At 36.1% G+C, this 14366-nt stretch overlaps 1 protein-coding gene across 1 annotated transcript; it reads right to left on the bottom strand.

Moving 5' to 3' along the window:
- Positions 1–230: 230 nt before the first annotated feature.
- Positions 231–1888, bottom strand: LOC110894016 (protein MANNAN SYNTHESIS-RELATED 1). Its single transcript, XM_022141177.2, has 5 exons — positions 1750–1888; positions 1567–1640; positions 1415–1497; positions 693–1266; positions 231–591 (listed from the first exon to the last, which is right to left on the bottom strand). The coding sequence occupies exons 1-5, from the start codon at positions 1877–1879 to the stop codon at positions 331–333; spliced, it is 1122 nt and encodes a 373-aa protein (XP_021996869.2). The 5' UTR covers positions 1880–1888; the 3' UTR covers positions 231–330.
- Between the last annotated feature and the right edge of the window lie 12478 nt (positions 1889–14366).

Genomic DNA, 14366 nt, shown 5'->3' with positions numbered 1-14366 from the left:
CACTTTGACACAAGTCTTTCACTTTAAAAGTACACTCAAGTTATATTATATGATTCTAATCACTTAACTAGCTAGGGGTGTCAACTGTGTTGGGTTGATCAGTTGTGGGTTGAATTACTCAACCTAAACACGACCCATGTTCTTATCTTGAGTCAGAAATATCAACCCAAACTGTGCAAACTTCAACAGTAGGTCCGCCACTGGTTATAATTTGTTAACATTCAACAATACAAACATAAACATAAAAACGATACTTTGATAGAACTTTTAGTGTCCAGTTACACACTTGACGAACATAGAGTCGTCTTATTTAGCTTTTTAACAAGTTCACTAACAGAAACAAGCGTAAGCCGGGTGGCTCGCTTTTGCTATGAAAGATGACACATGATCTTGTGCTAAGTTTGATGTTATCTGAGCCGGCACAAGAACGTCAATCCTGCTAGTAGCGATTCTATTCCCAACCACATTCGCGTAAAACAGGCCTGACTTTGCGGGCACAAACACTTCGCTCACTGAACATATATGAAAGTCGATGATCTCTTGTTCCAGTTCCGACGTTTCACCCATCTTCGCTTCTTGCATTATATCTTCCTGTTATAAAAATAAGAATAAAACGATTTAGGAGGTTGTATGCTTTAAAATATATTTTTTTTTTATTTTTTTTTTTGACGTTTTTCGAGTTTAAAAGTGACCTTGGTGAATGTTTTGGGGTACAAATCCTTTAACAAACTAAGGCTACGGTCCGCTTTTGATTGAGTCACGTAAATTGTCGAGTCGCGTGGATAACCGATTCGTTGAAGAAATTGTGCGATTTCGACGGGGTTGTAGCAATTTTTCATCCCTTCATTTGCATTGCTTTGACAAGTGCTTGTTCCCAACATCCCGGTCTTATAGTCGATTGCGACGAATTGGCCACTTGGATCGCGGCTTCGCAGGCTCCCCACAATAGAGTCTACAACTTTTTGCAACTCGGGCTTCAAGCGAAGAGCCTCGAACATTGCCCAACACGAGTAAGGGTTTGTATCCTTGTCGACTTCCGCTAGTTTCGTCGTTGATGAAGGAAAATAACTTATAACCCGCACATTTTGTGTTGTTTGAAATATCGGTCCGACGTTGTTCATAATGTAGTTGCGGTTTGCGTTGTAGGGAACTTTTACATCGATGGACTTTTTTGTTGATGCTTCGTGGTGTTTATGCGCTTCTACTTGAATCACGCCGCTCATGCTCGTTATGAATTTATCCGCGTCATAGATTTCATCGAAGCGCCTGAAATACATCAAACCAAACGTGTAAGTATAACTATCGACGGATTAGCGACGGGTGTTACGAAATGTAACTTTTTTTAGTGCCAGTTTTTTTTTTTTTTCTCGCTGAAAGTCAATTTTCTAGTAGAATGTGAGTTAAATTCACCAACCTTTTTTCACCTTTGTTCCCAATGATCTCCGGAAGCACAAGAGTTCCACCAAGATATTTAGCAACCAACACCGCATTAGCGACCTGAGTGAACCATGTTATACTAGCGATACTAAACCGAAATAACTAAAACAAAAATAAGGGAGATCGAACCTGTGAAACGTGATATTCAGGACCATCGGTTAACGAAAACGTAACGAAACCTTTTGGCTGCACTCCTTCTTTGGCTACAACAAAAAGAAATGATTGATCATAACCAAAGGCAACATAAACTCATATTTGTCATGAAAAATGGCTATTAGTGACAATAAGAACGTTGACCATTAACCAACTTACTTGGTGAAGAGTTGTTCCAACAAAGCTTTGACCGTTGACCATATTTTTTCGATTTGTCAACGGGAAGTTGGAAAAGACTGTGTCTAGACATTTGTGTGAAGTCTTCTTGGTAAGCATACGATGATGCCATAGGGTGTACATCCAACTGCAAAAGAGCATATAATCTATGATATATTATAAGGGGACTAGGGGTGGTTCACTAGTGATAGAATCTATCACTCCCACTATCCAATCAAGTCATGCCATGTGCACAACCAATATTCTATCACTAGTGATAGAAATGTAGGGGGGGTGGTATCACTAGTGATGGGATTCCAAAGTACAAGTATTAATACCCAATGTACAAGTAATACACATTCATTTGATCAAACTTCAACGCGTGATGTGTTTAACGCGTTTTCAAAATAACGCGTTATTAATTGAGTGGCGGCGGTGTTATAACTCGTGGTAGAAAAGAATCACGGACTAAAACGGGGGTGCCCCGAGTCCCCTAAGGCATTTTAGATGGACAACATGATAATCTCTTAAAAAAATCAAGATGCCTATTACAATCTTTTAAGCATACAGTACAAGTGTTTTATACAATAGTTCCTAAGTTATCACCATTTAATAAATGTCTCCTAGTTAATGCATTATTTTAATGCACATAAGATTATTTAATTCACCACATATTTTTAAATTATAATACTTTAAATTTAAATTAAGATTTAAAGTTGCATTTACTATTTATAGATTTTTATAACTAAATATTATTTAAATTAAATATTATCATATTTAAATACTTAAGTATATAATTACTAAATATTTTATATAGTTATGATAAAAATAGCAATAATAATAATAATAACAATAATAATAATAATACTCAAATAATATCAGTGTATAAGGCTGGGTAGGTTAGATGATGCTCTTCAAAAAAGCCTTAGTGACACTAATCGCATTGCACAGGCCAACCTACTAGTAAAGTATAAATAATTAATATGCGTGTTCTAGTGTGTAAATAATATACTATGTTTTTGTCGTTATTAAGGGTGTTATAAACTTGGTCTGAAATTGTATTATGATATTTTTAATTAAATGTTTGGTAAATAATTATGATGAATTAATATAACTTATACAATGCAAACGTTTGATAAAAGTAGTTTTTTTTTTCAAATATAATTTATATGATAATAAAGAGGACTTTTAACATAATATAAAACCACTTAGTCCTAGGTAAGAAAATTGGGGCAAATTGAGTTTGTAAACTTTGGTTTCCTATGTTTATTTTAAACAATAGACATAAATTGCTTGTAAAATACAAAACAAGTATAATTTAAACAATAGACATAAATTGCTTGTAAAATACAAAACAAGTACAAAATAAGTAAAGAAAATAACCCCCTTAAAAATGTTTCACATAAAGAATATGAATTGTTGATAATGATAGAAGATATGAAATTAGATACACTTACCAAAACATCAGCATCAAAGTGATCTCTTTTGATCATGTTGCCAAGCATCAAAAACATGGAAAAAGTAAGCACAGCACCCATAATTTCCCTTATATCCATTACCACTATAACTCTTTATTTGAAAAGAGAAACAAATCTAAAAGGCACGATCAAAGCATAGTTCAAGGTTAAGAACTAAAGCTCCTCTCCTCTTCTATTGCTATGTGTTAATACAATCTCTTTATTGCGTATATAGCACGCGTGTGAACTTACTTTTTGTAACTTTCGGTTCCATAAATAGAGAAAAATATAAGAATGCCGATTGAGAAAGGGAGTAAGTAGTGGAGAAGAGTACTGAGGAAGCTTAAATTTGGTATGCGGACAACGAATATAGCTTACAGATTCATGAGATAGCTTCGCTTACTCTAGAATAGCAATATATCATTAAACTTTGTCAGGAAATTTGTTAGAACTTTATTAATGAATCGGTGAGGGTAGACTGTATTCAGAAGGATACGTAATTGGATAACGACCAAGTAGGACACGTCGCCTCGAATTTGACGACACATGTCATTGAAGGCAATTATGTGATGGACCTTCAAATGCCATTCGTCACAATACTTGTCATACGCTTTAACCCGAGCTTGCTTCTACATAGTCCCTTATAATACGTGTTTGTTTGAGTTTTAGGCAAAAATCTCGATCGCCCCCTTAAACGTTTAGTTAAGCCCTCAATTGCCCTCATGAAATGAATTCTGGGTCCGCCATACAATACTTTTTTTGGTATATATACGCGCACACACGATTCTTTAACAACCTAAGATTACTCCATTTATTTGAATGAGAAATGACCATAACCACATTTTAGTGATAAACTAATAACCTTTACAAAGTAAGATTACTCCATATATTTGATGTCCAAATTTAAGAGGTTGTATGTTTGAGATCTTTACTTGTCATTTTCTGATAACTTTGGGGTCTAACATTAATTTCTGTCAAGAATTATGTTAAATTATTTGAGAGTGACACTTCAACACCTTACACTATCTCCCACCAAATTGAAGCCCTAGCACCCTTTTTCCTCACCTTCTCTACCGCAACGGGAGGAACCAGATGGGCAATGGCGAACATAGTGTATCAGGACGGGTAGCGGATGCTACCCCTCAACTTTATGGTGTAGTGCATTTTTTTATTTTTTACGTTTGTTTTGTATTTTGTTACTAAAAAAAATATTTACGTTACCCATCACATTATTTTAGGCTAACTCTAAAAAAATTGGGCTGTTAATGAAAGCCCAGCCTTAAATTTATGATTAAAAGCCCGATAATAAACGATTAAAAGACCACTAAAATTAAAACTCAATAGCCAATATGGTCAGTTAAAACTTAAAAGCCCAAATGATTTGGGTTTGAACGTTGCTCTGCCCTCCGCCTCCCACTGACCCAATGCCGATTGCCGAATACCTCCAAATCTCAAATTTCCATTGTAAAGAGGGTATGTGCAAATTCTAGGTATGTGTTGAACTTTCAAAAACCGAAGGCAAGAAATCTATTAGGTAATTGTTTAACTTTATTTATTATCATGTTTTTATTTTTGTTTCCTTTACATTGAATGAAAGCATGCCCATTCTCAAAAATATTAAAAAAGGGCCCCCGACGAGATAAAAAAAATTGGACCGTACCGGCCCTATTATATCAACTCATAAATCATATATATATAAAGTAAAAACCTATAATACTACGATAACTGTTATAAAATAAATAAATCAAAAGCATGGTAGCAAAATAATTGATTGGTATATGTAATTTTGTTTTGAAATTTAGGCCTTTTAAAACTGAGTGTGTCATTTTACCATTAGTTATTTAGTTTGGGTGTTAAGTTTAGGTCTTTTAAATGGTGGTAACTCAAGTATTAAAACAGATTAACCTTAGTTGAAAGTAAATATAAAAGTGTGTGTGTATATATATATTATTTTTGCCAATTTATCGGATATATAAAATATAAATCTTTTTAACCATTTTTGCGGGCCCCTAAGGTAAAAGCCTTGAGCCGTCATGTAACACCTCGAAAATTCATGTCCAATAATATACCGACGCGTGTCATGAGCTTTAAACGTGTAAAAGATTACTTATGAAGGACTAAAGTGTCACACTCTGATATTTCCACGTATTACCGATGGGGAGTATCGTGACGTAGTTGATATCATCATAGTCAAACAACACAATTTAAATGCACAGCGAAAGCAAAAGATAAATATATTACAATCCGATATAAAGTAATATCAAAGTATTAGAACGGAAAGTAAAGGATCCACAGGCGGATCGAAAGTAAAATGAAACATTGTTCAACAGACTTTAGGCATCTAAGCTTGCGAGACTCTTTATTGATGCTAGGAGTAGCCAGCCTATTTCGATTAGTACCTGCACTTAGCCTTTTTGGAAAATACGTTAGTTTTCACTGGTAAATACAATTTAACTGACTCATTTTGAAAATGTTTTAGAAAATTGATTTTAGTGCAAACGGCACAAAAAGATTTTTATAACTTGGGATAATTATTTGAATATAAACTTGTAAAAGATTTACATGTTTCTTATGCGTTCAGTAGCCCGGGTTGACACCGGGTTAAAGATCAATAGACACACCACATGGTATAATCCCGCAGCGGTTAAACCCAAAACCGGCGGTTATACCTTAATATTTATTTATGCACCAACGGGTGTACGCCTACACCCGCATGCTGAGGTCGTGGCCATTTCGTAAAATGATGCCAAGGATATCCGGGACATGGTCATTAACCCCCCAAAGGCTTATGATTTAACCTTCATTTGATTAAAGATTCAATGCCCGACCAAGCGGTATTTAATATACCGTACCCCAAGCCCGTATAGGGAAAATAAGTTAAAAGTATTTACCTGAGCAAATTTATACAATTTATCCCAGTCGTATACCACCAAGCAAGTACAGATAGCTTTTACTGGGCTCCTTAATCTGGAACGAGGGTTTTTAATAATCTATTAGATTCCTAACTGGTCTTTAATTAAGCCTAAGCTTAGACCGGTTAGTTTTTAAAGGAGGATACGGTTCAATACGCATGATTATGCGAGGACCGGATTAGAATGTGGTTGAGACCCGACAAGCTTGTATACTTGTGTAATAAGGGTAAACTAAACACATTCTGGATTTTGAGATAAAAATGATAAGATTTGACCCGTTACGCATAAATTGACCGAAACGGGTCAAACCTTATCATTTGTGGGGTTAATGACCATTTCCCGGATATCCTTGGCATCATTCATAGAAATAGCCACGACCTAAGCATGGGGTGTAGGCATACACCCGCCAGTGCATTTATAAATAAAAAAAAGGTATAACCGCCGGTTTCGAGAATAACTAGCCGCAGGACTATATCATGTGGTGTGTCTATTAATCTTTAACCCGGTATTCAACCCGGGCTACTGAACGTATAACGAACATGTAATTCTTTTACAAGTTTATATATAAATAATTATCCCAAGTTATAAAATGTTTTGTGCCTTGTGCATTCAAATCAATTTTCCTAAACCTTTTCAAAATGAGTCAGTTAATTGTATTTACCAGTGTAAACTGACGTATTTTCCCAAAAAGGCTAAGTGCAGGTACTAATCGAAATAGGCTGGCCTCTCCTTAGCATCAATAAGAGTCTTGCAAGCTTGGATGCATTTTAAGTCTAATGAACTATGTTTCCTTTTTATTTGATCCGCCTATGGATCCTTTACAGTCCGGTTGTAATACTTTGATATTACTTTATATTCGATTTGTAATGTGATTCATCTTTTGCTTCCGCTGTGCATTTAAAATTGTGTTGTTTGACTATGATGATATCAACTACGTCACGATACTCCCCACCGGGCCCACCGGTAATACGTGGAAATATCGGGGTGTGACAGGTTGGTATTAGAGCCAACATTGAGTGAATTAAACACTAGCCATTTGTGTTTAATCTCAATGACACGATTGCACATTCCTCAATTTTCGAGTCTAGACAAAGAACTTAGGACAAATCCTGATTTGTTTTATTTTTGTTCTTTATATATATTCTTGTTGTTATCTTTATTTTTATTGACAGGATTAATCATGCCGCCGAGATTTAGAAGGGGAAGAGGCAAGGCTCCCGTTACTGGGCATGACCACGAAGTCGGGCCGTCACATCGAAGAACCCCATCAATCACAATGAGTACCAGTCCTCAGGAGCATTGGAGGACGTATATAGAGCCAGTGAGGCGATCCGTCTCGCTAAGTTCATCCCCATCCTATCTCCATTCTTTCGGGTCTCAATCTGAAAATGAGCCCCACAACCCTCAGCCTTCTTTCATCCCTCTACAGAGATCCAACTCTCACCATTCCTTCAACGACCCGACACCTGTCTTCCAAAGCCGGTTCAACCCGGCAAACTACATTGAAGAACCTGTGGGTTTTATTAACCCACTAGGACCTGAAGACCACTTCTCGGGCGACCATGCGATGGACATCGACGAAGATACCGATCCTGTCATCAAAATTTGTTATTAACAAAAACATGAATTAGACCTCCTAGGTGTAATCATTAGAGAAAAGAACCATAAAAAATAACCCATCGACTAAAAAGTTTTGATTCCGTCATTTTTTTTTTCTAAACTTAAATTTTTTTTGTTTTTTCGTGAAACTTTGATTATGCCATTGTTTACCGCCACACTCCTGGACCAATCATTCTGACAATAAATTTAAATCCGATGGTATTTTTGTTCACATATAAAAAAAATAACATGAATTATTGTATCATTTACGGTTGTTTTTTTCCCGACTTGTACTTCGTAAGCCTTGTTGCTTTTTTTTCAAGTTCTAATGCTGAAAATCAAGATGTAAGAAATGAAATAATGAGTTTGAACTTCTACATCAAACTTGCAATGGTTAGACACGTTTTGATACACTCTTTACTCTTATAAAGTATATATATCCAAACCCATTACACATGTATATATCTATATCTATATCTATATCCATATCCATACCAGTTACAAATGTTGCGACAAAGCCCACTACAATTATTGAAATGATTTTGACACAAATTTATAAAATGTGTGTGTCAAAACCATTACAACATGGTAGCAAACTTACAAAATTTTGACCAACTATTGTAGTAGTTTTGATGCGCCATTACAGAAATGTGCTTTGCTAAACGTTGTATCTGACTGTATAACCAACCTCGTAACGAATTTAAAATACAAGAGGATGGATAAAAAATATGGATAGAAAACGCTAGTGAATGGAAAAATCACTAGAATGTATTAGCTATAGGATTAGAAAATCAACTGCACATGATTATGTTGATTATAAATTATCATGTTAATTACATAAGCCCCAACTTTTTTTTTGTTTTATTATTTAAAAGACATAAAAATAAAATTACATATTTTTGGTGGGATGACGAATTGTTCTTGAATTTTCGGTATGAAACATGAATTGTCGATGAGATCATATTGTTTAAACAGTGTGTCAAAGTTGTCACTCACAAGTTTAGATCTCTATATCTAGTAAATTCAAATTCTTTATTAATTATTTAATTGATATATTTGAATCATATCATCATCATACTCAGTAAATCGCATCAATAGGAAAGTTAAGTTGGGGTCTAAGGAAGGTAAGATATAGACAGTATTACCTCTACCCCGTAGGAATACAGAGACTGCTTCCAGTGAGACCCTCAGCTCGCTCGATAGTAGTTTTGCATCAAGCATTGGACATAAAGCACATAACACTCAGCAATTAAGACAAAGGCCGATTCGTGCATGTAGTCCCTGGTCTTTCGGCTGTCAACGCCACCACATGATGCTAGGGTTGTTCATGAGCCGAGCCGAGCCGAGCTAGAGCAAGCTCGGGCTCGGCTCGAATATAAACCGAGCTGGCTCGGCTCGAATTTGAAATTGAGCTGAAAATCTAAGCTCGGGCTCAGCTTGGTTTTAAACCGAGCTGGCTCAGCTCGGCTTGGTTTGCCTCGATTTTAAAAATAAAAATTAATACATGTCTCTTAAAATTCAGTATTCTAAAATATTATTCAATACTTCAAAAGAACATATTTAAAATAAGTTCAACCTAATACATTACAAGCCAAGATCACGTTCAACAACGCAAAATAAGTTTTATATTTCAAGTAAATACAATTTTTGTTCATTAGCACGGCAAACAACCTTTAAATATGTCGTAGATTTCCAACTACAAGCCTAAATACATATAAATAATAATCTCTTTTTTGTAATATATTATATGTATATAAAAATAAAATATATTATAAGTAAAAATGATTCGAGCTAAGACAAGTCGAGCTACCAAGCGAGCCAAACTGAGCCAATTTGCCTCGTCACGTGCCAAGCCGAGCTAGGCTCACTTTCTAACCGAGCCGAGCCGGCTCGGCTCATTTTCAAACCGAGCCATATCGAGCGAGTTTCTTTCGAGCTAAATCCGAGCGAGCTCCGAGCCGCGAGCTTTTTGGACAGCCTTACATGATGCATGATTAACCATCCCCCTCTTTTAACGTTGTTTTCACAATATTAGTAAAATAACGTTAAAATTAGTGAACTTTCACTTTTACCCCACGAGCGCCCACACATATATACATTATATGCGCATATATACCAAAAAGTATTAACTCTACAATACAAAAAAGGCTTGTGTGCCATATCTTAACAAGATTGCAATATTGTTGTTTCAAAATCACCATGTTAAATAGTGTATTTGTGCTCACATACCTAGTACATTAGTTATCTATTAATAATTATCTTTTTCCTTTATTAATAATCTCAAAACAACTGAAGGAAGTTAAGTTAGTAATTGATACCAGATCATTTTCAGGCACCCCATGAGTTGTTGGAATACTACTCAAAGAAATAGTTGTCGTCCCAAAACATGACATTCTAGCTCCAAACTCGTTCGACAATGGATAAACCATGGAAGAATATGCAAATAAAACATTGAACTTTCAATGCCAGGACATGAAGAAGCATCTGCATGTGGCTATTTTATGATTTAAATTCACAAGTATACGCCTCATATAGCCTTGTACTCGATCTGTACGTAGCGTATACCTTTAATCACATGCCCAGACAACATCGTATCAAAGTCAAATCTGACAGATTTACGCCTCGTATAGATCTGTACGTGGCGTACATATGATCGTATAGGTCCCTCGTACAGGCCATTACGTATCATATATGTGACTGATTTGACATTGTACGAGGTTTGACCATCTGGTCGGAGAAACAAACCCTATACGCCTCGTACAGACCTGTACGAGGCGTATATAAAGGTAGAGTTTGGTGTGAAAATAGGCAAATGGGTGTGCAAATATGTACACCCCAAAAATATAACATAAATTATTGTATAATTTATGGTTTGTTTTTTTTTCCGACTTGGTACTTTGTCAGCCTTGTTACATTATTTTTTTTATTCAAGTTCTAATGCTGAAAATCAAGTTGTAAGAATTGAAATAGGGAGTTTGAACTTGTACATCAAACTTGCAAAGTTAGACATGTTCTAACACACTTTTGTAAATATCAACCCATTACAAATGTTGCGTGAAAGCTCACTACAACCTTTGAAATGATTTTGACGCATATTTATAAAACGTGTGCGTCAAAACCATTACAACATGGTTGCAGACTTGGAAAATTTTGACGAACTGTTGTAGTAGTTTCGATGCACCATTATAAACATGTGCTTTGCTAAACGTTGTATCGGACCGTACAACTATTAACCCCGCAAGGGTGCAACCACTAAGAAGTTTAAAACACGAGTGAATGAAAAGAAAAAGACATGGATAGAAAACACAGGTGGATGAGAAAATCAACTGCACATGGTTATGTTGATTATAAGTTATCATGATTAGGGGTAGGGGTGGTCATCACTCATCACTCACAACATCCAATCAAGTTTTGCCATGTCATCAACCATTATTCCATCACTCACAACTTTTTTTAGTGGAAATGCCCATCACTCACCACACCCAACAATTTCCCCTCACAACCAACAATTTCCCTCACGAGTCACCACCCAATACCCCATAACGCGTCATATATATATAACGCGTTTTCATTTTGAGTGGCGGTGGTGTTATTCTCCCCATCACGCGCGAACAATTTCGATCACGGGGAAAAGTGTTTCCACCCCGGGTCCCCTTATAAATTATCACTTTGATAATTACATAGACCCAACATTTTTTTGTTTTATTATTTAAAAATAAAATACAAATATAATTACATATTTAAGTAAATAGTTTGGTGGGATGACGAATTGTTGTATTGACTTTGCAGTATGCCAGTATGAAACATTAAATAGAGTCGTCGATGACATATTGCTAAAATAGTGTATCACAGTTGTCACACAAGTTTCGATCTCTATATCTAGTTTTATTTAAACTAGTAATAAGACCCGCGCGCGTTGCGGCGCGGGCACTTCGCAAATATCGAACGGATTAGTTAAAGCGTTATGTGATGTGTTAACCATATAAAAACACAATGCTTTTGAAACAGTTATCATTAGCTTCTCATGAAGACGTAAATAATGCAAACCACCAACAATCACTACATCCGTTCATCTTCTCCCTTGTACGCCAGCTTTTTAGCTTTTTATCCTGAAAATGATAAGATTAAGTTGTATAATAGGAAAATAGTTTGAGTATGTGTTTTATTGTACCTCTGAAATCAGGAACCGACTTGGTCAGGTCCAAAGTCACTAGAGCAGCCACCTGATTCCATCATTTGATTCATTCGTCACAGGAATGTGCCTCAGCTTTCAGAGCAAAAATGCCTTGGAGCGCCTCCCGTTTTTTTTTAAACCAAGTAGTAGACCTAAAATAGTCACTGTGTTATTTACTTAATTTAAAAGGTAAATGTGCTACGTTATAACAGCTGGCTTCTTTTTTATGGCCTAAGACGAATGGAGGAGTAGAGGACCATAAGGGCTTCTATTTCAATTCATTACACCGATTATATAGACATGGTTTATTAGTTAATGTGTTCTGTATTTGAAATGTGCCTTTATATATAATTCATAATTTTTCTACAAAAGATGCGTTCGACTTGCACCTTGGCTTCGAGAACCGTAATGTCACAGCCCGCCTTGCACTTCTAACTCCAAGGCCCGAATAAATACTCCTCTCATAGTGTAAGGTATGGAAACTATTACGTGTTCTCTCTACATATACACCTATACTACTTTATCTCTATATTGACACTCCCGTTTTACTCACGCTAGAGCATGCTACCAGTGGCGGAACTAGAAGAAATATTCAGCGGTATCCCAAATTTTTTTACGATACATTTATAGAACATAATTTTTTTTACCTGCATTACGGGGCGGGGCCAATCCTGAAAATTCAAGTGCCCTGGGTAAGCCAAAAAAAGGCCCTTAGGCCTTACCGAATTAAATTTTATGAACTAGTTTTTTTTTAAGTTATTAGTATTTAGGTTAACGAATCAATATTGAGCATATCACATTTGGGCTTGGCTTTATGAATTAATATTGGCAAAAGTTTTTAGATATTAGATTGGGCTAGGCTTTATGAATTAATATTGGCAATAAGTTTTTAGATATTAGATTGGGCTAGGTTTATTTTTAATTTTTAGATCGAAATTAAACAATTCAAGAACTCAAGAAGAAAAGAAATAAAGAATACTCACAATCACAATTAGCAAAACAATCTAATACACTATTGGGTTATTATTTGGTTATTTGGGCTAATTACTATTGGGCTATCATTTTTTTTGGGCTAATATAATCAGTATTATTTGGGCTTGATTTCAGTTTGTAAATTTTTTTTCAGGGGTGTCCTAGTACTTGTTGAGGGGTGTCCTAGTACTTGTTGAGGGATGTCCTTAGTATAAAAATCGAAAAAAAAAAATTTACACTACCGGAAAAAAGTTGAGCCGTAGCCCGTGCTATGCCCCAACCTACATTAGGTCCGCCCCTGCATGCTACCTCCGGTTGAAACAACCAGACCTTGAAGCACCAATGGCGCTCCAGATCACGCAATACAACACATCCTTTGTTGCAACAAATCCCACAGTACAAATTGGATGCAACATAGACAATATAGGTGATGGGTTGAAATTTAAGATAAATGGTGAATGAACTATCGTTGAACCTTCTTAATTTCTTATCATCTTCGTAATTTAGCAATAAGTAGCGTATTTTCTTCTTAATTTATCTTTTTCTGGTCTCATCGCTATTGTGTGCTTAACAGCCTAAACTTGTATGTAAAGAGGGCTGAAGCCTAAAATTTTTTGCATTAAATGTTTCATTTGTAAATGGGCTTAAATGGTGTGGTTTGTTACCTGACCTATGCAGTTAATATCGGTGAGATATCGGTGATATATCGGTTATATCGGTCATATCGGTCCCTTAATAAAATATCGGTGTCAAATATCGGTCAAAATATCGGTACCGATATTATCGGCGATATTGACCGATATAACCAATATATCACCGATATTTGACCGATATAACCGATATATCACCGATATTTGACCGATATAACCGATATATCACTGATATATCACTGAATTATTGGTGTTAAATTGCTATATATAAAAATTCTGCATTATATTAAAATTACCGATATCCCACCGATATCTCACCGAGATAACCTATATTTCAAATATCGGTCCTTTACCGATATCCGATATTTTACCGTATTAACTGCATAGTACCTGACTGAGTAAAAACTACTCGAGCCTCTTGTGACTTCAACATGCGAAGACCAGTTTTAGGTCCATCCCTGGCATCCACATAACTAAGGGGAGGGGGTGGTCACTAGTGACCATTTTTCCATCACTCACAATATCCAATCATGTTCCGCCATGTCAGCAACCATTTTTCCATCACTTAGGGTATACGGGGTGTAAGCGGGGAATGCAATCGGTGACCCCATTCACCTAAAGGGAACACCGCCGCCATCCCTTAGGTGAGTGGGTGAGAGGAGTGAAATGGGTGGGGGTTCACCGAAGAGAGGGGGTGGAGAGAGAGAGGAGAGAGGGAGCTGCCATCCAATCAATGATTTTCTTCTTTTTTTTTTTTAAAAAAAAAAACCAATTCACCTAAGAGGGGAGTGGCGCCATCAAATTGGGGTGTTAGGGGAGTTTAAGAGGGGAGTTGACGTGGCACACGGGGATTGGT

The sequence above is a fragment of the Helianthus annuus genome, chromosome 12, assembly GCF_002127325.2.
Source record: "Helianthus annuus cultivar XRQ/B chromosome 12, HanXRQr2.0-SUNRISE, whole genome shotgun sequence".
NCBI lineage: Eukaryota > Viridiplantae > Streptophyta > Magnoliopsida > Asterales > Asteraceae > Helianthus > Helianthus annuus.
Note: the sequence above shows the minus strand (reverse complement) of the source record. Positions and strands in the feature narration are given on the sequence as shown.

What these genes read in the sequence shown, in the direction of transcription:
- LOC110894016 (XM_022141177.2), bottom strand. Translation starts at nt 1,879, where the DNA reads ATGGCATCATCGTATGCTTACCAAGAAGACTTCACACAAATGTCTAGA. An exon ending in GGGAACAAAGGTGAAAAAAG is followed by an intron (nt 1,267 to 1,414) that starts GTTGGTGAATTT and finishes GATGTATTTCAG; the next exon opens with GCGCTTCGATGAAATCTATG. An exon ending in ACCCCAAAACATTCACCAAG is followed by an intron (nt 592 to 692) that starts GTCACTTTTAAA and finishes TTTTTATAACAG; the next exon opens with GAAGATATAATGCAAGAAGC.